Source organism: Neomonachus schauinslandi, chromosome 12, assembly GCF_002201575.2.
Source record: "Neomonachus schauinslandi chromosome 12, ASM220157v2, whole genome shotgun sequence".
NCBI classification, from domain to species: domain Eukaryota; kingdom Metazoa; phylum Chordata; class Mammalia; order Carnivora; family Phocidae; genus Neomonachus; species Neomonachus schauinslandi.
This window is the reverse complement of record NC_058414.1, coordinates 54,718,958-54,744,633: the sequence shown is the minus strand read 5'-3', so window position 1 is coordinate 54,744,633 and position 25,676 is coordinate 54,718,958. Positions and strand designations below refer to the sequence as shown.

The 25,676-nt window shown below is 40.0% G+C and overlaps 1 protein-coding gene across 3 annotated transcripts in view; it reads left to right on the top strand.

Moving 5' to 3' along the window:
* Nucleotides 1-25,676, top strand: part of IGF2BP3 (insulin like growth factor 2 mRNA binding protein 3) — a 151,701-nt gene that overhangs the window by 85,127 nt on the left and 40,898 nt on the right. For all 3 annotated transcript variants that reach the window (XM_021689681.1, XM_021689679.1, XM_021689680.1), the window contains exons 4-5: nt 21,932-21,983; nt 22,077-22,140. In XM_021689681.1, coding sequence (XP_021545356.1) covers nt 21,932-21,983; nt 22,077-22,140 — 116 coding nt within the window. The remainder of the gene's footprint in view (nt 1-21,931; nt 21,984-22,076; nt 22,141-25,676) is intronic.

The window sequence follows — 25,676 nt, the reverse complement described above, 5'->3', positions numbered from 1 at the left end:
GTTCTAGCTGGCATATGAGAGATTTCATTCGTGTGCAAGAATGGGGATGTCATGGAGGGGTCCTGCTACCCAGATCTTCCAAGTATCTCTACCTGGTAGAGGTAGAGTAGTTTACTCCAATCTAGTGGTATTCTTTGCTTGCCTTTGGCTCAGTTGCTTCATCTGTATCCTATGTGTGTTGGTCAGTCAAAGGACAGGCAGCTCTTAATCAGTTGGTATTTTGGTTTTGAATTGCTTTCTGCTTTTTTGCAGAAGCTCTGATTAAAGGAACAACCTAACCCCCACCCCCATAAGTAATAAAGATTCATTAGATGAAATTTGGGAAGTAAATGACAAAAAAGGCTTGGTATATTCTCATTTCTATGCAGGTATACGTATAAATTGAACTAGCATATTGGAGTGTGAACTTTTCGGATGTTTGCAGTTAAAAAACTTTTGTATAAATTTTGTACTTTTAAAAAAAGATTTTAATTATTTATTAATTATTAATTAATTAATTATTTATTTATTTAGAGAGTGTGAGAGAGCACAAGCAGGGGGAGAGGGAGAAGCAGGCTCTGGGACCTGAGCTGAAGGCAGTCAGTCAACCAGCTGAGCCACCCAGGCGCCCCTAAATTTTGTACTTCTTTATACTTCAAGTTTTAGCCAATTTTATCTGCAAAAATTGGTAGTATTATTTTATTTGACATGTTTACTTTGACCAATAGTGAAACTTCTTAAATGCATATTGACTGTTTGTCTTTGGCTGTTAAGTTCTGTTTCTGGCCTCTTTACTCCAACAGTGTATATCTGATAATACTTTTCACACTTATTAGACAAACAGTATTTATAATGCAGATAGTAAAGATTTATCATCTAATTTTTTTCACCTGTGTGGACTTAAAAATTTTATGAAACAGTACTGATCCTATTGCATGTGATTTCCTGCATTTGTTTTTCCCTCTTAAACCTTAGAGCCTTTTCTCATGTCACTCATTGGTAGTAATTCTCGTTTTCTTAATGATTTATAACAACTTAAGCTATATTAGTAGATCTTTTCTTTTTTAATGGCTTTATTGAGGTATGATTGACAAACTAAGTCACACATTTTTAAAGTGTACAATTTAAGTTTTTTAAAGAAGATTTTATTCATTTATTTCAGAGGGGTGGGGAAGCATGAGCAGGGGGTGAGGGAGAAGCAGGCTGTCCACTGAGCAGGGAGCCCGATGTGGGGCTGGAGCCCGATGTGGGGCTTGATCCCAGGACTCTGGGATCATGACCTGAGCCAAAGGCAGACACTTAACCAACTGAGCCACCCAGGCGCCCCATAAAGCATACAATTTAAGTTTTGATTTAAGTATATACCTGTGAAACCACCATCATAATAAAAAAATGAGCATAGCTATTGCCCAGAAGTTTCCTTGTGCCCTTTTGTAGTGCATCCTTGCCCTCAAGCATCTACTGTTCTGCTTTCTGTCACTCTAAGTTAGTTTGCTAGTTTTCTAGTTTTTTTTTTTTTAATTTTTTTTTTTAAAGATTTTATTTATTTATTTGACAGAGAGAGACACAGTGAGAGAGGGAACACAAGCAGGGGGAGTGGGAGAGGGAGAAGCAGACTTCCCACTGAGCAGGGAGCCCGATGCGGGGCTCGATCCCAGGACCCTAGGATCATGACCTGAGCCGAACGCAGATGCTTAACGACTGAGCCACCCAGGCGCCCCAGTTTTCTAGAGTTTTAATAAGAGTCCTAAGTACTCTTTAGGTCTGGCTTCTTTCAGTCAGCATAATTACTTGGAGATCTACCCATACTGTATAAATCAGTAGCTCATTCCTTTTTATAGCTAAGTTAAGATTCCATTGTGTGGATATACTATAATTTGTTTATCTGTCCATTGATGGACTTTTGGGTTGTTTTGTTTTGTTTTTTTTAAAGATTTTATTTATTCATTTGAGAGAGAATGAGATAGAGAGAGCATGAGAGGGGGAAGGGTCAGAGGGAGAAGCAGACCCCCTGCTGAGCAGGGAGCCCGATGCGGGACTCGATCCTGGGACTCCAGGATCATGACCTGAGCCGAAGGCAGTCGCTTAACCAACTGAGCCACCCAGGTGCCCGGGTTGTTTTGTTTTTGACTGTTATAAATGTGGTATGAGCGTTGATGTGTAGGTCTCTTACATGGATGTGTACTTTTCTGGGGACACACTTGGAGTTCGAGAGTTTGTATGAAGATTATTTTAAGCTTAAAGACATTTGAGATCAACAGATTTTGAAAGAAGCCTATTGAAAGCTTTATCTGACTGAGGGCAGAAACTTCTGGAGACTGACATAAATCTCTTTCCAGGGGAGTCTTACTGGCCTGAAAAAAGACGGAAAAGACCATTTGCTCCTTTATAAATGAACATGATCACAAACCTTAGCTTCCCCTGGTTCTAACTATGAAGTCTTTTCTCATCCCCCCCGCCCCCACTCCCCTCAAGTTAGGCATACCAATCCCCATCTTTAGCTAGTTGGAGAAGCACTTCTTTTGTGTTTCCACATGGGTATATGAATAAACTTTGTAATTTTTTTTTCTTGTTAATCTGTCTTGTCAGTTAAATTGACAGGCTCCCCATTCACGGAACCTAAGTTGTTAGAGGAAAAAAGTTTTTCTCCCAACACTTGTATTTCTCTTGGGTAAATTCTAGGGGTGGGATAACTGGGTCACAAGATAGGTATATGTTTAACATTTAAGAAACTGCCAAACTGTTTTCCAAAGTTACTGTACCATTTTATGTTCCCACCAGCAAGTTTTGAGAGCTTTAGTCCTAAAGTGTACAGTTCAGTGGGTTTTAGTGTAGTCATTGAGTTGCGGAACATCACCGCTATGAATTTTAGGGCATTTTCATCACCCCCAAATCAACCCTGTACCCTTTACTACTCGCTTCCCTTTTACACCTTTCACCAGTCCCTGGCAACTACTAATCTACTTTGTTTCTCTGAGGATTTGCTTATTCTGGACATTTCAAATACACAGAATCATACAATATGCAGCCTTTTGTGACTGGCTCCTTCCACTTAATATAATTATTTAAGGTTCATGTTGTGGCATGTATTGATGCCTTTTTTTTTTTTTAAAGATTTTATTTATTTGAGAGAGAGACACAGAGAGAGGGAACACAAGCAGGGGGAGTGGGAGAGGGAGAAGCAGGCTTCCCGCAGAGCAGGGAGCCCGATGCGGGGCTCGATCCCAGGACCCTGGGATCATGACCTGAGCCGAAGGCAGATGCTTAACTACTGAGCCACCCAGGCACCCCAGATGCTTTTTCTTGAGTAGGCTCCACCTGGGTCCAACGTGGGCTTAAACTTGTGACCCTGAGTTGTATGCTTTACTCACTAAGCCAGCCAGGTGCCCGCTTAATTTTTTTTTTAAGTAAATTTGTAATTTTAGAATAATTGGTAGATTTATAGAAAAATTACAAAGGTAGTACAGAAAGTTCCCATATACTCCACAGCCAGTCTCCCCTGTTACTAACATCTTACATTAGTATGGTACATTTGTCATAGTTAATGAACCAACCTTGTTGGATCCTAGTTTATAATAAACTGAAGTTCATACTTCATTCAGATTTTCTTAGTTCTTACCTAATGTCACTCATCTGTTCCTGGATCCCATCCAGGTTACCACATTAACCACCTCTTAGCTGTGATAATTTTTAGGCTTTCCTTATTTTTGATGACCTTGACAGTTTTGAGGAGTATTGATGGGTATTTTGCAGAATGTCTCTGGGGAACTTGTCTGAAGCTTTTCTCATGATTAGACTGGATTTTTTGCGTTATGGGCGGGGAGGCCACAGAGGTAAAAATGCCATTCCTGTTACATCATGTCAAGAGTATATACCATCAACATGACATCACTCTTGAAGTTAAGCTTGATCACCAGGATGAAATAGCTATGTTAGATTGTTTCAGCTGTTCCTCCACCTGCCCCCTGTCCCGATCCCCTTTCCATAGTATACTCTTGAAAGGAAGTCACTGTGTATAGCCCACACTTAAGGAATGGGGAGTTATGCTTTACCTCCTTGAGGGTAGAATACCTAACGTAAATTATTTGGAATTCTTCTCCGTGGACATTTGTTTATTCTCCCTTATTCATTTATTCAGTCATTTAGACTTGTGGATATTTATTTTATATCTTGAGTTATAATCCAGTATTCATTTTGTTGATATTGTTCCAGCTTTGGCTCCTGGGAGCTTTCAGTTGGTACGTGTCTCCCTGCAATACCCTAACCATTGTGTGTGTGTGCGTGTGTGTGTGTGTGTGTGTTTCTGTTTGAGAACTTTTTTACTGTCCAGCAGCACAAGATGTTCTGCAGTCACCTTGTATAATTCCTGTTCTAGTCCTAGAGTCAGCCATTTCTTTAAGGAGCTGTGACTTTTTATGTTGGAGAATGGTATTAGAAACCAAGATACCTGGGCAGTGGGTATGACCATTACCACTGGGGTGTCCTTGCTTCTGGCTTCTCACAGCTGACAGCAAGGAAATACATATGTATATACTAACCTGTGTATATACACATCTATAAATATATCTTTGTGTAATTATATCAAACTAAATATTACTGGTACTCCATTCTTTTTTATTGCTAAATAATATTCCATTCTGTAGCTATAACATTTTGTTCATTTATCAGTTGATGGACATTTGGATGGTTTCCACTTTTCAGATATTGTGAATACTGCTATGAACATTTGTTTACAAGTTTTTGTGTGGGCACATCCTGTCTGTTTCCTTGATAGGGACCTATGGTAACCCTATGTTTAATGTTTTGAGGAACTGCCAAACTGTTTTCCAAAGTGACTGCATCATTATACATTTCCCACTAGCTATTAATAATGGTTGCAATTTCTCTACATTTTTACCATCCTTATTTTAGCCATCCTAAAGGGTTTGAAGTGTTATCTCATTGTGGGGTTTTTTAAATTTTGACTTTTTTAAATTTTTAAAAATTTTATTAGAGAGAGAGTACTTGTGCGTGAGGGAAGGGAGGGGCAGAGGGATAGGGAGAAGCAGGCTCCCTGCTGAGCAAGTCCTGGGTCCTGGGATCATGACCTGAGCCCAAGGCAGACACTTAACTGACTGAGCCACCCATGCACCCTTCTCATTGTAGTTTTAATTTGCATTTCCCTCATTACTAAAAGAATTGAACATTTTTTTCATGTAGTTGCTGTTCATAGATTTTTTTGGTGGAGTGTTCTGTTTAAGTCTTTTGAACATTTGGGACACCTGGGTGGCTCAGTCGGTTGAGCTCCAACTCTTGATTTTGGCTCAGGTCATGATCTCAGGGTCATGGGTTTGAGCCTTGCATTGGGCTCTGCACTCAGCGGGGAGTCTACTCGAGATTCTCTCCCTCTCCTCCCCCTCCCCCCACATGCATGCACATCTGCGCACATTCTCTCTCTCTCTCTGAAATAAATCCTTAAATCTTTTGAACATTTAAAAATTAGTTTTCTTGGGGCGCCTAGGTGGCTCAGTCGTTAAGCGTCTGCCTTCAGCTCAGGTCATGATCCCAGGGTCCTGGGATCGAGCCCCGCATTGGGCTCCTCGCTCTGCGGGAGGCCTGCTTCTCTCTCTCCCACTGCCCCTGCTTGTGTTCCCTCTCTCTGTATCTATCTCTGTCAAATGAATAAATAAAATCTTAAAAAAATTAAAAAAAATTAAAAAAATAAAAATTAGTTTTCTTACTGAGTTTTGAAATTTCTGAGATACATACACACAGATAAAAGTTTTTTATCAGACGCGTGCTTTGCAAATATTTGCTTCCAGTCTCATTTGGTTTTCTCATTTTCTTAAAAGAGTCTTTAAAAGAATATTGGAGGTAATTTTCATTTTCTTACTGATTTGTATGAACTATATGCTTATTCTTCAGCCATATTAGAGCTTTAACTTCAAAAAATGTTTGATTGTTAAAGCTTTCTAAAATGGGTAGTTTCAAGCATATACAAATGTAAAGAGTAGTATAATGAATCACCCCATGAGCCTTTCACCTAACTTGAACAATGATCAGTTTATGGCCAATCTCATTTCCTCTTTATATCACCCTCCAACATTATAACCAAATAAGGTCCATACTTTGCAGTTGGTTGATTTCTCTTAAGCCTTTTTTTTTTTTTTTAAAGATTCTATTTTTGGGGTGCCTGGGTGGCTCAGTCGTTAAGCGTCTGCCTTCGGCTCAGGTCGTGATTCCAGAGTCCTGGGATTGAGCCCTGCATCGGGAAGCCTGCTTCTCCCTCTCCCACTCCCTCTGCTTGGGTTCCCTCTCTTGCTGTGTCTCTCTGTCAAATAAATAAATAAGATCTTTCAAAAAAGAAATAAAGATTATATATATATATTTTAAAGTAATCTCTACACCCAGTGTGGGGCTTAAACTCACAACCCCCAGGTCAAGAGTCACGGGCTCTACAGACTGAGCCAGCCAGGTGCCCCACTCTTTTTTTTTTTTTTTTAAGATTTTATTTATTTATTTGACAGAACATAGGCAGGGGGAGCGGCAAGAAGAGGGAGAGGGAGAAGCAGGCTCCCCGCTGAGCAGGGAGCCCGATATGGGACTTGATCCCAGGACCCGGAAATCATGACCTGAGCCAAAGGCAGATGCTTAACCGACTGAGCCACCCAGGTGTCCCTAGATGTCCCACTCTTAAGCCTCTTAATTTGTGGGTTCTCACTCTATTTTGTTACCTTGTTAATGTTGAAGAAACTGGATTTTTTTTTTTTTTTGTCCTGTCACAATAGATGAGTTGATTCTACCCTTGTAGTTTATAGCTTTGTTTCTCAGTCCTCTATATTCCTGTGAATTGGTAGTTAAGTCTAGAGCAGGGATCGTCACTGTGGCTGCATGTTAGAACCACCTGGGGAGTTCATAAAAAATTTTAATGTCCAGGCTATATTTCAGACTAATTAAATCGTAACTCCAGGGTTAGGGCCCAGGCTTTAGTATTTTAAGCTCTCCACGTGATGCTGCTGTGTTGCCAAGGTTGAGACCACAAAAGGCTTGGCCATATGCAGATTTTCTACCACCCCACCCCCCCAACTTCTCTTTAAGCGAGAATAATTCATAGGTGGTAGTACAGACGTCTGTCAGGAAGCACGTATTTGGTTTCCTTTTTGTAATTTAGCATCCATAGTTTTTGAGAAATCCATTTTATGAAGGGAAGCAAAAAGGGTGACTTTTCAGTTTTATTCTCATTAATTGAAACACTTTTATAAGAGCAACTTCTGCAGAGATACTATTTGGTTACTGTGAGATTAATTTCCTACAAGAAAGGCAGTGTTTGATTGTGTTTATTTACCAGTCTTGGTTCTCCAACGGTAACAGATACTTTTAAATATTTGAGTTTATATACTTGATACTTGAGTTTATATTAATTTGTGTCTCAGTCTGTTTTTGTTAGCTTTACTGATAGTTTGTCCCATTTTTAGCCTGTGGGAGCTCTTTTAGGTTGGCTCCTGAGTCGTCCTGCAGTATGGCTGTGTTAAGAAAGCAAAGAAGTTAGGGATGCCTGGGTGGCTCAGTCAGTTAAGCGTCTGCCTTCGGCTTAGGTCATGATCTCAGGGTCCTGGGATCAAGTCCTGCATCCGGCTCCCTGCTCAGCGGGGGGCCTGCTTCTCCCTCTGCCCCTCCCCCCTGCCTGTGTTCTCCTGCTCTCTCTCTCTCTGTCAAATAAATAAATAAATAAATCTTAAAAAAAAAAAAAAAGCTAACTACTAGCATGTAAATGACACCAAAGTGAACTAAAAGTTCTCATTTTTGTAAGCAAAATACATGCTACTTATATAAAAAGCCAAACAGAAAGTCAAAGTGAAAATTTCCATTGATGAGGAGATTTAGTGAAGAACTTTCTGACCATGCTTTATTTTTTGGCTATACACGTGTGGTTATTGACCTACGTGGAATGATACCATGAGTGCTGTTTTGCAGGCCTAGTTTTTAGTACTTACCAGGTGTGTTGTAGAGATCCGTTCATGGCCTTTTTTAATGGCTGTATAATTTGAAAAGACTAACTTATTTTTATTGGTATATGGATTGTTTTCCAGTTTCTCATTCTTATAAAAAGACCCCCTTTTATTATGACTTCACTGAGATAATCACATGTCCTGCAATTCATCTGTTTAAAGTGCACAAATCAATGGTTTTTAGTATATTCATAGATATGTGCAACTGTCATCACAGTTAATTTTAGAATATTTTCATCACATCAGAAAGAAATCCTATACCCTTCAGCTGACCCCTCTTATCCCCCACCTACCCCTTAGCCCTAAGCAACCACTGTTCTTTTTGTCTGTATAGATTTGCCTATTCTGGGCATTTCATTGAAATAACAATCCTTATAGTCTTTGTGTCTGGCTTTTTTCACTTAGCAAAATGTTTTCAAGGCATCTCTGTGTTGTAGCATGTATCAGTATGTTTTCCTTTCTGTTGCCAAATTACAGGCCAGTGTATGGATACACCACCTTTTGTTTCCCTGTTCATCTCTTAAAGGACATGTTGGTTGTTTTCACTGTTTTTGGCTATTGTGAATAATGCTGCTGTGAACATTCATGTACAGTTTTTTGATGCGAACATGTTTTCATTTCTCTTGGGAATATACACAGTAGTGCAGTTGTTGAGTCCTAAAGTAACCATTTAATGTTTTGAGGAACTGCCACACTGTTGTCTGGAGTGGCTGTACCACTCTGAAATTGATACTCTTAGCAGTAGTATGAGAGCTCTGCTTTCTCCACATCCGTTGTCTGTTGTCTTTGTGATTTTCTGACCTTGTGATTTTCTGACCTTGTGATTATAGCCATCTAGTGGATTTATTTATTTATTTATTTAAAAAGATTTTATTTATTTATTTGAGAGAGAGAATGAGATAGAGCATGAGAGGGGGAGGGTCAAAGGGAGAAGCAGACTCCCTGCTGAGCAGGGAGCCCGATAAGGGACTTGACCCAGGGACTCCAGGATCATGACCTGAGCCGAAGGCAATCGCATAACCAATTGAGCCACCCAGGCGCCTGCCAAACATCCTTTCATGTGCTTTTGGCAATTTGTATATCTTCTTTGGGGGAAATGTCTATTTAGGTCCTCTGCCCATTTTCATTTTTTAAGTTTTTATTCTCGCTGACATACAATGTAATATTAGTTTCAGGTATACAGTATAGTGATATCCATAATTCCATGCATCACCCAGTGCTCATTACAACAAGTACACTCCTTAATCCTCATCACCTATTTTACCCCCCCCAACCCATTTTCTTTTTAAAAGATTTATTTATTTTAGAGAGAGTGAGAGAGTGCGCACATGCACGCATGAGCAAGCGGGGGCCCGGGGCAGAGGGGGAGGGAGAGAGAAACTTAAGCAGATTCTGTGCTGAACACATAGCCTGACTTGGGGCTCAATCTCACCACCCTGAGATCACAACCTGAGCCGAAACCAGGAATCAGAGGTTTAACCGACTGCACCACCCAGGTGCCCTCCACCCATTTTTAAATTGGGTTGTCTTTTATTATTGAGTTGTAAGAGTTCTTTATATATCCTAGATGTAAGTCACTTACCAGATACAATTTACACGTTAGTCTCCATGTAAACATGTAAATCTCTCTCCTCACCTGTCCTAATTTTTGCCCTATACCTCCATCAGTGTTCATTGTATGTATGTGAATAATTAGTGTTAAAGACATGTCTGCCTTTGGCTCAGGTTATGGTCCCAGGATCCTGGGATCGAGTCCCACATCAGGCTGCCTGCTCAGCAGGAAGCCTGCTTCTCCCTCTCCCACTCCCCCTGCTTGTGTTCCCTCTCTCTCTATGTCTCTATCAAATAAATAAATAAGGGCGCCTGGGTGGCTCAGTTGGTTAGGCGACTGCCTTCGGCTCAGGTCATGATCCTGGAGTCCCTGGATCGAGTCCCGCATCAGGCTCCCTGCTCAGCGAGGAGCCTGTTTCTCCCTCTGACCCTCCCCCCTCTCATGTACTCTCTCTCTCTCTCATTCTCGCTCTCTCAAATAAATAAATCTTTTAAAAAAAAAAATAAATAAATAAATAAATAAATAAAATCTTAAAAAAAAAAATGTTGATCAGAATGACCCATGTACTTAGTGTTTCCACACATGGCTTTGCTTAGGGAAAATGAGTCCGTTTATTGTGGGGTTCTGAATTTTGATTTCTATACTTGTCTGAGGTGTCACTAATGAGCAGGCCGTTTCTGTTTGACTTGTAGAGATTATAATACAACAGTGATATAAACAGTGCTAGGAGGATAATTACTGGGGTAGCAGATGATGCACTGGTTGTGAAGTAAGTGAGTTTGTATTTAGCTTAACCTTTGGTCATAAATGAAATTCTGACAGATACGTTGCTTGAGTTTTTTTTAATTTCAGAGACACTGCTAAAAAATCAAAATTTGGTTTTTGTCTATAAAATATAAGAACATTTAAAAAAAAGATTTATTTGAGAGAGAGTGTGTGAGCACACGCAAGAGCCTGAGGGGAGGTGTAGGAGGGGCATACAGAGAGGGAGAAGCAGGCTCCCCGCTGAGCCCGACCCAGGATCATGACCTGAGCTGAACGCAGAAGTTTAACCGACTGAGCCACCCAGGCACCCTGAAGGCTTTAAAATTACTTGAGCATGCCCACTTCTGGTCCCAATTCTTCAGTAATAGGCGCTATACAAGTTGAAAATCAAATATTTTCTAAATGGCACATAGCAGGATTATGTTAACAATCTGAGGGGTAGGTTCTGGGTGAAAAGCTTGTGCAGTAGAATTTTGGAGCGAAAGCAGTGCTCAAGAGCTAATGAGTGGTTTTTAAGTATAGCACATACGTGGCTGGGCTCCAAGTTAGGCCTTGATCTTGAGTAATACACTACCAGTGACTGAGAACAATGGGTGGGTGTGGGGGAAACCCTGGCTTGCCATGTGGACACTCCTGCCCCACTGGACCAGTGAATTGGAGATTGAGGAAATTCCAAGAACATTTGTATGGGCACCTTTTAGCTTGGCAGTATTGTGATGACTTGTCCACCCCACTGTGCAAAAGCAGTTAAGGAAATGCAGGTCTGTCATAGGAAACAAATAGCAATGAGCAAAGGATTCCACTTGACTTTTGTCCCGCCTTTTTGTCTCTTCTAGCACTGTGTCTTAGCAGGGTTCAAGTCTGTTACAATGGGTTGGTATCATAAGCATCTTTCCTCTGCCCAAAAAATTCATGCATTTGGCTCTGCCCTTTGTTCATTTGTTTCTCTAGAACTCTCTCCAAGTGAGAACCTTAAGAATAGGAGGGGGGGAACACTATTTTTTTGGCATTCTTTTTTTTTTAAAACAATTTAAAGGTCAGTATAATCCAGTTTGATCTCATTTTTTTCTTGATTGTAAAATTACATGTTCATTGTACAAAATTTGGAAGGAGAAAAGCAAAGAAGAAAAAGTCTCTTTCTCCCTAATGGCCATATTGTTAAATGACTCATAGTTCACTTCGGTATGATAGGCATTTTTCAACATGGTTAGATTGTGTTGTATGTGTAAAGTTGATATCCTGTTATGTCTTAAATGTGCTTTTTAAGAAAATTGAGCTACAATTCATGTACCATAAAATTCATATTTTAAAGCATGTAATTCAGTGTTTTTTAGTGTATTCACAAGGTGTAAGGAACCATCACCACTATGTAATTCTTGAACATTTTTCATTATCCCAAAAAGTAACCCTATAGCCATTAATACTCACTGCCCTTCCTCCCTTGTAGCCTCTTGCAGCCCCTGGCAACCATGTTCTGCTTTGTCTCTCTAGATTTGCCTGTTCTGGACACTTCATATAAATGGTATTATACAGTACGTGGCCTCTTTCACGTAACATTTTGAAGGTGCATCCACATTGTAGTATGTACTTCATTCCTTTTCATGGCCAGACAGTATTCAAGTGTATGATTATACCATATATTGTTATCCATTCATCACTTCCATTATTTTATTATAAGGCCCCATAGAGCCCAGTAGAATACCTAAAGCACATCTGAAGGACTAATTCTTAAGGGAGATATTCTCATCAATACTGACTTTGCACCAACCTCTTTTTTTTCTGCTCCAGCTGTTTGTATTTTTCATTTTTTTTAATAATTTTTTTTTTTTTAACATTTTATTTATTTGACAGAGACATAGCGGGAGAGGGAACATGAGCAGGGGGAGCGGGAGAGGGAGAAACAGGCTTCCTGCCGGACAGGGAAACCGATGCGGGGCTCAATCCCAGGACCCTGGGATCATGACCTGAGCTGAAGGCAGACGCCTAATGACTGAGCCATCCAGGCGCACCTGTATTTTTCATTTTTAAATAAACTTCCAGTAGGGGTAATAGATAAAATGCCAGCATCTGGGATTGTCTACTACCACTTTGGGAGGCCACTGTAATCTTGGGTATTTTTCACCTCATTAGATGAATCACTTTTTAATTAGTGCCTTCACCCATGATAATGTTGGAATTGTAATTAGGCTTTTGAACTGCTTTCTCTTTTCCTTTAGTCATTTGTAGCTGTTTGGAGTGATAATCCCTACCTTTCTGCTAAAGGAGTAAGTAAGTGAGTAACTGAAATTTGTGTTTACTTCTAGGATTCCCTAATCTTTCCATGTTTGGTTGGGGAGCCGGGGGCGGGGGGGGGTGCCAAGGTCTGGAAGGAAGACCAGGCAGTCACTGCTCTTAGTCTTCTGATGGGCTCTCTCCAGACCCTGTGGCATGTTGGGGTAGGTCACAGACAGTTTAGTGTTCAAGGTTTGGAGGATTGAGGGACTGAGGAAAAGACTGCAGGTTAATAGTCTGTACTGTGGAAATCCATGCGGCAGTTAAAAAGAATAATGTAATTTTGTGTTTACCAACATAGACTGGCCACCAAGATGATAGATTGGGGGGGGCGGAAGGCAAGACAAGTAATGTCAGACTTTAAGTTACTTAAAATCTGCTCAGTTTATTCTTCAAAATGGGGAAAGTAGCCACATTGTGAGAGGTCATTGAGAAAGTATATGTAAGCTGTTTAGAACAGTAATTGATAGATTTTATGAAAATTAACAAAATCATCTTCTGTGGGTGGATGTGTGAATACATAAACATCTACATGTACTTTAAAAAAAAAAAACTTGAGCTAAAATTCACATAATTATGAAAGTAACCGTGTCAGAGTGTGTGCAATTCAGTGGGTTTCCGCATATTGACAAGACTGTACAACCATCACTACAAATTCCAGAACATTTTCATCACTCCAGAAAGAGTACCCCTGTCTATAAGCCGTCACTCCCCATTTCTCTGTCCTCCAGCCCCCAGAAACCACTAGTCTGCTTTTGTCTCCGTGGATTTACCGATTCTGATAAATGGAGTTGTGTAATATGTGACCTTGAATGTCTGGCTTCTTTTGCACCTAGCGGAATGTTTCCAAGATTTATCCACATTATAGCACATATCAGTACTTCATTCCTTCTTTGGCTGAGTAATAAATAGTCCATTTGTATGTATATACCACATTATTCTTTCAGCGATGGTGAATGATGCTTTTAGGAACATAGGTGTACAAATATCTCTTTGGGTACCTGCTGTCAGTTCTACTGGGTATATATTCAGAAGTGGAATTGTTGGATCATGTGGTAATTCTATTTTTAATTTTTTTGAGGAACTGCCATACTGTTTTCCATAGAGGCTGCACTATTTTACATTTCTCCCAACAAAGTATGAGAATTCTAATTTTTTCACCTTGACAAGACCTCTATTATTTTCCTTAAAAAAAAAAATTACAGCCATCTAGTGAGTGTGAAGCAATCTCAGTGTGGCTTTCATTTACATTTCCTCAGTGACTGATAATGTTGAACATCTCTTCATGGGACACATACTTCTAAAAACATTTGGAGAGAGCCATCAAACTGACAGTGGTTTCTTTGAGGATTTGTGGGAAGTAACTGGTTTCAAAGTAGGTAGTCAGAGGGACCTTAACTTTATATTATTTGGTGTGTTTTACAAGTATTGCAGTTAGTAAAATGTAGAACAAGTTAATCTGATTGAGGTATATAGAAATACAGTGTTTAGTGCTTGGAACAAGGGCTAGGAAAGCCTGTTGACCCTTAGAGTTGATAAAGTTCTTCGCCTACCAAAGGCTGATTTTGATCTTCCAGCAAAGAAAGGATTGACTGGCTTCAGTCTGTATCATTATGTTTTATTTTATTTTATTATTATTATTTTTGAAAGATTTTATTCATTTATTAGAGAGAGAGGGAACACAAACAGGGGGAGTGGGAGAGGGAAAGGCAGGCTTCCTGCTGAGCAGGGAGCCCGATGCGGGGCTCAATCCCAGGACCCTGGGATCATGACCTGAGCCCAAGACAGCCGCTTAATGACTGAGCCACCCAGGCGCCCCCATTATGTTTTATTTTAATTGTGTGGGAAAATGAGGCAGCTTAGTTGACCAAGTAGTAAAAGTGTGGGCACTGGAATCTGACAGCTGTGGTTTTAAATCATTTCTCTATCACTTATCTATCCAAGTTAAAACACCATTAACTTCCCCATGCCGTAATTTACGCATCTATAAAATGGGATGTTCCTTTATGGGATTGTGTGGAATTAAATGAGTTAAAATAGATAAAATATTTAAGACAGTGCTTCTACTGGAAAGCACCCAAATGTTATCACCCATAATTCATTACTGAAAGAAGGCCAGCGTAGTTGGAAAGGAGAGCTTGGCATTAGACGATGAGCAGGTCACATGGGGCCTTCAGGGCACTTGTTAGGGACTTTGGATCCTTTCCCACATACAAAGGGAAGCTCTTAGAGTTTATCATAGGGTGTAAGTTGATTAGCTCAGCTTTTAAAAAATCAGTCTAGCTTAGCATGGTCCAGTAGAAAGAAAATGCAGGCCACTTACACAATTAAAAATTGTCTAGTAGCCATGTTAAGAAAATAAAAAAGAGGTGAAAATGAATTTTAATAGTAATTTACTTAACCTAATATATCCAAAATAGTACAGTTTTAACATGTAATCAATATTTTAAAAATGGGATTTTATATATTTTGTACTAAGCCTTCAAAATCTGGTGTTTATTTATTTATTTTTTAAGTAGACTCCACACCCAGCATGGAGCCCAATGCAGGGTTTGAACTCAGCACCCTGAGATCAAGACCTGAACTGAGATCAAGAGTTGGACACTTAACCGATTGAGCCACCCAGGCACCCTTGGTGTTTTACATTTAAGCACATTTCAAATGTGGATTAGCCACCTTTCAGGTGCCCAGTAGCCACACGTAGCCAGTGGCTAGCACACTGACAATGTAAGTCTTGCTGTTTGAGAACAAATAATCGGAAGCAGAAATGAATACAGGGAGACAACCTAGGAGCATTTTGCAGTAGCGCGGAGAGAGGTGATGGAGGCTGGGTCTGGCATGGCAGAAGAGAGCTCAGTGGGTAGGCCCAGAGCAATGTGTAGGTGGACTTTTATTGAGCTTCATGGGGTTAAAGGTGAAATTTTCGAGGCTTAAATGAGCAAGGTTTCTGGCGTTTGTAACTCTAGAAGGTATCACTACTGACTACAAAAGGCAGTAACGGGACAAATGGACACAGCGTTGGGTTTGGGCATGGATGTCGATCATAAAGTTTCTCCCGGCAGGAGCTCCTGAGGCTTGCCTTCTGTGACTTTGAGGCCTGTGTGTGTGCATGGTAACCCGGACTGTTCTCTTTTAGTTGCTCCATCACGTGATTTTATAAAATCCTAAATTATTATCTCCTCCCCATGTTAGAGGATCTAACTTGGAAGTGGAGTCTGGCTAGGAAGTTGCGAGGCTTTGCTCTACGCACCTCTAACACTGAAACATTCATGTGGGATGATGGAGGCTGAGATGCCCTCTGGGTGTTATCAGTGATAAAGATGATGTGCCACCTGGCTTGTGAGGTTGTCAAAGATCTGGTCTGTGTATGTTGGCCTTCTCGAGTTGAAATCGTATATGGAGTTTGGTGTGAGAAAATCGTTTGTTACTCAAATACTTATGGTGATCACACTTCAGGGAACTCTTCATTAAGTTGGGTATTTCTTTAAATTTTTTTTTATCTGAATTTTGTACCAGTATTACAAATGCTTATTGAGGCCTGCAATACAGAGTTGTTCTTTGTTAATATAGCTAGTCTTCTCATAGATGATGTAAAAGAATAAAATTCCTGGAATGATTTTTATCCATAAAGAACAACAAGTGGGTTCCTGTTTCTCTAAAATGTGTTAAGCTGTATTTGAAGGAAGTTCCCTTTATCTCTACATACCTGGCTCTCCAAAGTTGATTTTGTGGAGGTTTTTCCTCCTTATTCTTGTTGAAATGGGGAATAGTAAAAAATAACTTCTTTCTTGGAGGGGAGCGGGTTGGGGGGATGGGGTAACGGGGTGATGGACATAAAGGAGGGCACGTGATGTAATTGAGCACTGGGTGTTATATACAACTGATGAATTACTGACCTCTACCTTTGAAACCAGTTATACATTATATATTAAGTGAATTTACACTAACACCCCCCCCCCCCCCCCAAAAAAGTAAAAGGAAATTGGGTCTTTGTAGATGTAATCAAATTGAGATGATGTCATACGGGATTAGAGTGGGTCCTAGGTCCAATGGCTGATATCTTTATATGAGGAAGGAGAAGCAGATTCAGATGCAGAGACAGAGACCCAGATACAGAGGGGTGGGGGAGGCCATGTGCCAGTGGGGGCAGAGAGTGGAGTGGTGCAGCTACAGGCTCGGGAACAGCAAGGATTGCCAACAGCAACCAGACGCTGGAAGAGGCAGGGAAGGATTCTTCCTTGGACCCTACAGAGGGAGCAGGGCCCGGCTGACACCTTGATTTTGGACTTCCGGCCTCCAGAACTATGGAAATAAGGGCCCTGAGAGAGTCAGTAACTTCCCCCCCCCCCCCGAAAAACCCCGCTTCTTTCTGGTAACCCCTCCCCAGAGTCTGAGTGTGGTTTTAGTGTTTGGAATGTTTATTATTGTGTGGGTGTGTGTCCACCTGTTTGTATTTTGGTAAAGCGTGTGTTGGGGCAAGAGAGCATTAAATATCCTGCTTTGAATTTTAATGTAACTGGTTCTTACAATGCTTGTGACTGTACACTTCTACATCTTTTTCATATAAATTCATGATGAATATCTGTTCACTTATATCACTTTGGACTTGTAAAGGAACCTGGAATTAGTTCCTTTGCTCTTAGGACAAAAACTGGTGGCTTCCTTTTAACCCTTTAGTTTTTGTTGTTGCTCCTCACTGAGCTTGAGTGTATGGTTCTCAGGTAAGAAAGCTATGGTCTCTTTCCTTATAAGTTCAGAGACAAGTGGAGCTCTGTGTGGCGGAGGGGCATTTCCAGAGGCACTTTAAGAAAAGAGCACACAAGATTGTAATATCTAGCACTGTCCCATCAGCTTCTGAAATGCTCGCGGCACATAAGAAGGACTTGGATTCTATTATTGTATATGTACTATAAGTTTTTTTAAGTGTGGAAGCCATTGTAACCATTAGGAATAGATTATTTGTGACACACTTGACAATCACATCGCTATGGTTAATTATGACTAGTCTAGTGGGAGAATAAAGATCAGTGAAGAGATTATAAAATGACATTGCTTTCATTTCTAGGATTAGGTGAGCTCAGGTACTATGGAGACGAGGGGTGCTTTACCCAGTCTTGAGGGTGTGACTGGAGCATTAGGTGTGTGGGAAGTATATTGCAGAGGATGGAAGGAGGTAGGCAGTACCAGATCATTGATGATCTCCTCCACCACGTTGAGCTTGTGACATTTTCTGTCAGTTATTTGAAGTCACTGAGGAGTAGTAACTTTTAGCAGAAGAGTGACAGGATGGGCTGGTGGACTGGAGGCAAGATGTCAGTCAGACCTTCAGTTCAGCTAGTTCAGAGGTGATGGGACCTCATGAGCAGTGGGTATAAAGAATCAGCAGTTAGCAGAAAGTTTATCTGCAGAGCATGAATTACGCATAATGCCCATAAGGGCACCTCTGACCTCCAGCTCGTTTGGTTGGGGTCAGGGGTGGTGGTGGTGGAGGTGGTCTGCTGTGGCAGAGGAAGTCTGATCTTGTCCAAGCACAAAGAGTTTTCCAGTTACCTTTATTTCGATGTTCTGTGTATGAATAAACCAGCCTACTAAGTTGAAGAGGGGCATGAAGAAACTTAGCTTGATTATGGTGGTGGCCTCAGGAGAGTGTACATAATGGCGGGACTGATCAAATTTTGTGCAGTTCATTGTATTACAGTAGCTCTTCAAGGCTAAAAAAAAAATCCTAGGCCATTATTAAGTAATACTGATTTTAGTTATTACTTTTTTTTTTTTTTAAGATTTTATTTATTAGAGAGGGGGCAGGAGGGAGAAGCAGATTCCCTGCTGAGCAGGGAGCTCACCTGGGGCTCGATCCCAGGACCCTGGGACCATGACCTGAGCCAAAGGCAGACCTTAACCAAATGAGCCATTCAGGCGCCCCAATCTTAGTTACTCTTAACAGCTTTATGGAAATACAATTCACATACATTTACAATGTATGATTCATTGTTTTTTAGTGTAACAGATATGTGTACCCATCACCACAGCCGATGTTTATTGACTTTATCATCTCAAAAAAAAAGCCTCTTCAGCTATCACCCTGTATTCCCACTCACCAGCCCTATGCAACCACTAATTTACTTTCGGTCTTTATAGATTTCTCTTTTCTGGACATTGCCTACTAACGGAATCACTTAACATGTTTTTGTTTTTTTTAAAGATTTTATTTATTTATTTGAGAGAGAGAATGAGATAGAACGAGCACAAGAGGGGGGAAGGGTCAGAGGGAGAAGCAGACTCCCCGCTGAGCAGGGAGCCCGATGCGGGACTCGATCCCGGGACTCCAGGATCATGACCTGAGCTGAAGGCAGTCGCTTAACCAACTGAGCCACCCAGGAGCCCTTGTTTTTGTTTTTTTTTGGTGATTGGCTTCTTTGACTTAACGTTTCAACATTGATTCATATAGCCTATGTTAGTAGTTCATTCCTTTTTATGGCCAAATAATATTCAGTTGTATGGCTATACCACATTTGTCTATCCATTCCTCACCCTAGATTGTTTCCACTCTATCCACTTACAAATTATCTTAATTCTCCTCCACAGCTATGTGAAGGACAATGATAATCTTGGCATTTATTGTGAGGTGCTATTTCTATACATGAATGAACTTTTTTTAAAATACAGCCTGGATATTTGAGATTTTTAAGTCCTAAATATATAAAAAAGGGACATTCCACCAAGACATTTCCTCTGAGGCTTTAATTTGCTTTGATGCCTTCTTTCCCCTCCAGTTGGAATTTAAAAGTTAGTGACGCATAGAGAAATGTTTCCTTTGTGGCTTGAGTAAAATAAATTCATTTAGGATTGAGAATGAAGAGATTTATGGAAATGTTGGAAATGGGCAATGGAAGTTTTTTTTTTTTAATTTACTTGAAGAGAGAGACACAGCGAGAGAGGGAACACAAGCAGGGGGAGTGGCAGAGGGAGAAGCAGGCTTCCCACCCAGCAGGGAGCCCGATGTGGGGCCCGATGCCAGGACCCCGGGATCACGACCTAAGCTGAAGGCAGACGCCCAACGACCGAGCACCCAGGCGCCCCCAATGGAAGTTTTTATTTTACTTTTTACCTTCAAACAAAGCTGTTTAATTTAAAACATGTGTAGCGGAAATAGATGGGAGAGGTAGAAACTACAAGATGTTCTAGCAACTGAAAAGAGACCCGAACCCAGGGCGGTGGGTGGTTAACTGACAGATAACAGGAATGTTTGTCTTCCTGATTAATGCAGGATGAATCAAAATGTCCGAATTTACTTAGGGTTAAGTTGTAGTTACTCTTGGAGAGTTGAGTGGGTTGGAGTGGCATATGATACAGTTTGGTAGTCCTGTTTGACATAGCACATTGAGACAAATGCCTGCCTAATAGAGTAAAGGAAAACTGGTTACTATAGCACTGCTTAATTATCGGGGGTTGGAAACCCTTTTGGGATTTGGGAATTGGATGGGGCTATTAACAGTCCTTCCTCTGTCTCTCAGTTGTGATGATCCCCAAAGTTTGTGCATAAAATTTGAATTAAGACCTCAAAGACCCATTGAAATTCATCTTTGGTGTCTAGATAAAACTCCTCAGGTTGTGGTGTTAACTTGATTCTTAACTAGGTATCAAGATTGATGCTGGACCTGTTTTTTTTGTTTTTAGGATTATAGTGTTTTGGTTTTGTTTTATTTAGAATCAGGTTTATTTAAGTACAGTTTACATACAGTAAAATTCGCCTTTTTAGTGTATAGAATCGTAGTTTCTAATTAACTTTTCTAGAGATTTTACCCACGAAATCATTGACAACCAATGGCATTTATTATTAGCAATAGATGGTATAACTACAAGCAGTTTTTTTGTTTTTTTGGGGGGGGCAGTTTCTTTCGTAAACTCTACAGCCAACGTGGGGTTCAGACTTAAGACCCTGAGATCGAGTCACATACTCTACCAACTGAGCCAGCAAGGCGCCCTCAAGCAATTTTGTTACGAAAATACTAAGCTTTCTACAATATATGCAGTGAAAATTCTGATGTACATTTCCTTGATTTTTTTAAGTTAAATTCTATCACTTATTTAATGCCTGTGTATATGTATGTATATTTACACGTAAGTGTGTGTATATATGTACAGTAGTACAAGTTAAGGTGGTATGAGCTATGTGGAGACTAATGTATTACTGAGCAAATTGCTTTTAGGAAGAATCAACAGTGGTGTTTATTTAATATTGGCATTTATCCCTACTCCCTACACCCCTTCTCTACCACTACCACATCAAAACTGCAGTATAAAAATAGGTAACCATTCCATCCACAAATAGGTATTAGCCCTATTTAAAATGGGGAAAAATATTAAAGTGCATCCCCAGACAAACCTTGCTATAAATTTCAAACTTAAATCAGTAAACAAAATAAATGCCTGAAAGATACCACATGAGATAAATGTTTGTTTCGAAGAAATTGCTTTAAAGTTTAGTAGGGAATTAACAACAACAACAAAAATCTAATGTTCCTTAATGGTTTACTGTGTTCTTGGGGGCAGAAAACATTCTCAAGGAATTGTCCTTTAATTTTGCAATTGTTGAGTAAGTGGTTCACTATAAATTAATAAAAACTTGTTTTACTTTTCAAGAAAAGCTTTACAGTTCTTGGAAACCAGGGACAGTTGAATTTGGTTTATATTGATGAGACCATGAGATGTACATCTGCAGTTTATACTATAAAAGAATTTACTGTTTTAACAGCTTCTCTTTAGAAAAACATGCACAGTGTAATAATAATGCAGCTGCAGGAAAGATGGTAAAAACAGTTTCAAATTGTACATTTTCCAACAGTGTTAAATTAATTTCAGGTAGTTAGGTTAATCTTCAACTTAAGACTCTGGGTAGAAAATCAACTATTCTTTTCATTTTGCCAGTCTGCCTTGAGAATAGTCTGTTCTGATTTGCCCGTAACAGCTGTGAAAGGAAGTTCTTTGAAAAGGAACACTTTAAGATAAACCTTGACTTGGGGCCTTATCTCATATGATGATGTGTTGATATACGTATGAGAAATACATGGTTCTTTCTCCTCCAGCTTCAGGAATCAGGCGGCTATGGTTTTGAAATCTTTGCTGAGCCACTTAACTTCTTGGTTAGCCGTAGGAAGTGAGCTTAAAGTCAGATCTGGGAACAGGCAGGAGAGAGAGAATCCCACTGTGTGCTCTCTATGGTACTCTTCCTTTGCTTTTGTAGTCCCAAAACCCCAGTTAAATTTTTTTTGGCTCATTTCCATCACAATTACTTTGTGATTTTAAAACATATTTCTGCCCTTGTTAATAACTTGGGAAACTGAAAATCTGTAATTTTTTCTTGCCCTCCTGATAGGTGCTGGATAGTTTACTAGTCCAGTATGGAGTGGTGGAAAGCTGTGAGCAAGGTACATGTCTTCTCAATTGCTTTCAAATTTGTAAAAGGAAGGAAATAGAAAGAAAACTAACATTTTTTTCTCTTCACTTTTCTCTTCCTCTAGTGAACACTGACTCGGAAACTGCAGTCGTAAATGTAACCTATTCCAGTAAGGATCAAGCTAGACAGTAAGCAGTTTGGAACTTTTAATCTATATGTAATAACTAGGTTAAGTATAGTGCTTATATTTTGGGCGGTTGGGTAGCAGAAATAAGTTTTATTTTGCGAAGTCTGACCCTGCAATTCTTTTTAAGTTTGAATGTCTAATAAGAATCAGCCCTGGTAAAGATTTATTACATTTTTAATAGGTCTTTAATGCCAGTAATAGAGTGACATAGTGTGAAGCTGAATTACAACCTATTTGCAAAAAGCTCTGGCCTGGATATCCTTGCCAAACTATATAAAGACTTTTTTTTTCTTATCTGTATGTTATACACAGTATTGCTATTTTATGTAAAGCTGGTAAGTTGATCATGTGTTAAAGTAACACCAGGGTAAGTTTTCTTGGTCACTGATTTTTCTAATGGTTACTATTAAATATAGGAGTGTGCAGACATTGGATCAATGTAATTTGTCTTTAGATTTGAAAAATAGATTGCAATGCAGTTGACAGGAAGAACTTCACAGATGAAAAGATAATTCTTTAGGCTTGGGAGTGATCTAATGAACTGACTGAGCACTAGACTAGATGAGGATGTCACAAATACTGCCTTGAACAGAGCTCCTCAGAACACAAACACGGAGGAATGGCATGCTGCAAGGTGCCTATAGCAACGTGCTGAGTGTCCGTAGACCATGGAAGTCTTAACTACCTCTAGATACAGTACAGGCAGGAGCAGACTGCCTGTCCTCTGCGTGTGAAAAGGTGAGAGGAAAAACCATTACCGTGCTCGCTGACCCTGAGCCCTAAAAGGGAAAGGTGAAACCAGCTGCAAGGGTGGGAATAGAGCTAGGGTTACGAAGGCAGTACCCATTCAAGGAAGGACTATGAAAGGAAAGATAGGGCTGGGAAGGAGATGGAAATTTGCATAACATAAATGGAACTTATTTTTTAAATTGGTAATACTAACATGGTTCAGATTTTTAGAGGCACAAAGATGTAAATCTTCCTCCCAGTATTGTCCCCAGTTACTTTGTTCCCTTCCTTGGAGATAACTACACAGAAGACAAATGTGTGTATATTTCCTCCTCTTCATACACATGATACCCTAACATTTGACTGTTTCATACATGTAAATACATTTCTTAGAGTTGCATAGAATTTGACTGTATGGATATGCAATGACTTACTTAGTCCCAGATTGGATATTAAGTTGTTTTAAGGTTCTAGCAGTTATGAACAATGCTGCAGTGAATCCCTTTTTTCATGTCATTTTGCATGTGTGTGAACATGGCTATAGGTTAAATTACTAGAATTAGATTTGCTAAGTCGAGATGTATCTGCTTTCTTTTTTGTTGGATACTGGCAAATTATCCTTCATGGAGTTTGAAATCCTTCAAATTCCCATCAGCACTGTGAGTCTGTTTCTCTTTATTCTCCCTAACATGGGGCTTCATCAAACTTTGCTGATCTAGTGGGTAAAAAGTAGTAACTAATTATGTTAATTTCATTTTTTTCTCCTAAATGAGACTTAATGGGATTCACTTTTAATGTTTTGTTTTTTTTTAAATAGTTTTACTTTTTTTTTTTTTTTAAGATTTTATTTATTTATTTGAGAGAGAGAATGAGATAGAGCGCATGAGAGGGGGGAGGGTCAGAGGGAGAAGCAGACCCCCCGCTGAGCAGGGAGCCTGATGCGGGACTCGATCCCGGGACTCCAGGATCATGACCTGAGCCGAAGGCAGTCGCTTAACCAACTGAGCCACCCAGGCGCCCCACTTTTAATGTTTTAACATGAAACTTTGAATATGTTTAAAAGCACACTATTTTTCCCTCTGTTTGTATCTTCATTTGAAAAAATTTAAGCTTATATGAGGTGTTTGGATATTATAGAAATTGTGGTATAAGTTGTAAAACTGGCTTTAAAAAACAACAACAACAACCTTTTCTTCAACCATATCGTGTGAGGGGAAATACAGGAAAGTAGATTGGGGCATCAAAGTGAGGGTGGTAAGAATAGAGGGCTCCATTTTATCTTCTGTATTTCAGTCTCTACAAAGATCTTTAATGAATACTTGGTAGAGTCAACTCTCTGTTAGATGGAAAATATGAGATAACATGTTAAACCCAAAGATATTTGGAGATAGAGGCCTGTCCTAGTTGTCTATTTGAAAACTTATGAGAGGCTAGGTAAAGGGGGAAATACTTAATTCAACAGTTAGTTATAAGGAGACATAACTTATGTAGCTTTGAAGAAACATAGAGGAATTTAAGTAGGGACAGGCTGACATTTAGCACTCCCCTCCCTCTTAAAAAAAGTATTCCAACCAGTTAAGAAGAGTACAAGCACAGGAGGTGTAGACTGGCTAGTCAAGGCACAGTTACTGTGGACATTAATCCTAACGTGACAGCAATGCGAATGCAGGGACATTTTAGTCTAAAGGTACTTGCTCTAGTGGTTGTTAGAAATTGGCAGGATCCTCTTGATCCCAAAGACTGTTAGGAATTCGTAATTTAATAAATTAGGTAACCTAAACAAATATATTGGGCATTTCAGTGAGGGAAATAGTCATCATATCCCTTATTCTAATAGTTAATCAGCCAGCACTTATTGATTATCAACTGTTGACCAAAAGATGCCAGTGAATTTAAAGGCAAAGTCACTATCCTCAAGGATGTGTGTCCCTGTGGTGACAGAGAGTAATGGAGGGGGATCAATTCCTGCCCAAGTTGAGTTTCCTTATAAGCATATTGGGGTTTCTCCCCCTCAAGAATTCCTGAGATCTAAGAGAATTAGAAAATAATGGCATATTCAGAGAAAGTTAGTAGACTTAAAAAATGGGGAAAAAAACAATTTTGTGAAACCATGTTATGAAAATTGTCCATTAAAGTTCTCTAGTAAGTTTTTTAAAAAGATGTGGAGTACATTCTTGTTCTGTGAGGAGAACTTATTTTGAGAGGCATTGAATGTAGTGGAGAAAGCATGGACTCTGGAGTCAGACAGCTCTGACTGTAACCTTGACCTCTCTGATTTTCAGTTTTCTCAGCTGCAAAATGAGGGTTGACAAACAAATATATTCATGCATGTACACACATACTTATAGAAAATGGTCTTATCAAGTGGCCTGACACATAGACACCCAGTAAAGAGGACCTTACCTTCAACCCTCTGTTTCTGGGTTGCTTCTAGAGCAGCTTGAAGTGGGTTGAGCTGGGGAAGATTGGTCCCTCTAGGACTTGCTCCCCTGAAGTGGGTTGAGCTGGGGAAGATTGGTCCCTCTAGGACTTGCTCCCCTGAAGCCTGGTTGCCTGCTCTCTGGGCTCCAGTATGACCGTCTGCTGCCTACACTAGCCTGATGTGATTTCTCCACACCCTTTCCTTGGCAGCCATCCAAAGCTCAGGTAATGAGAGCGGAATCGATAATCTCATTTGACTTCTTTGCTTAGCATCTGTATTACCCGAGAGTGCACAGAACTGGGATGTGCTTGCACAAGTGGGAGAAAAGGGTGGAGACTATATTCCAGAGTCCAGTTATTCCAGAGTCCAGTTATTCCAGAGTCCAG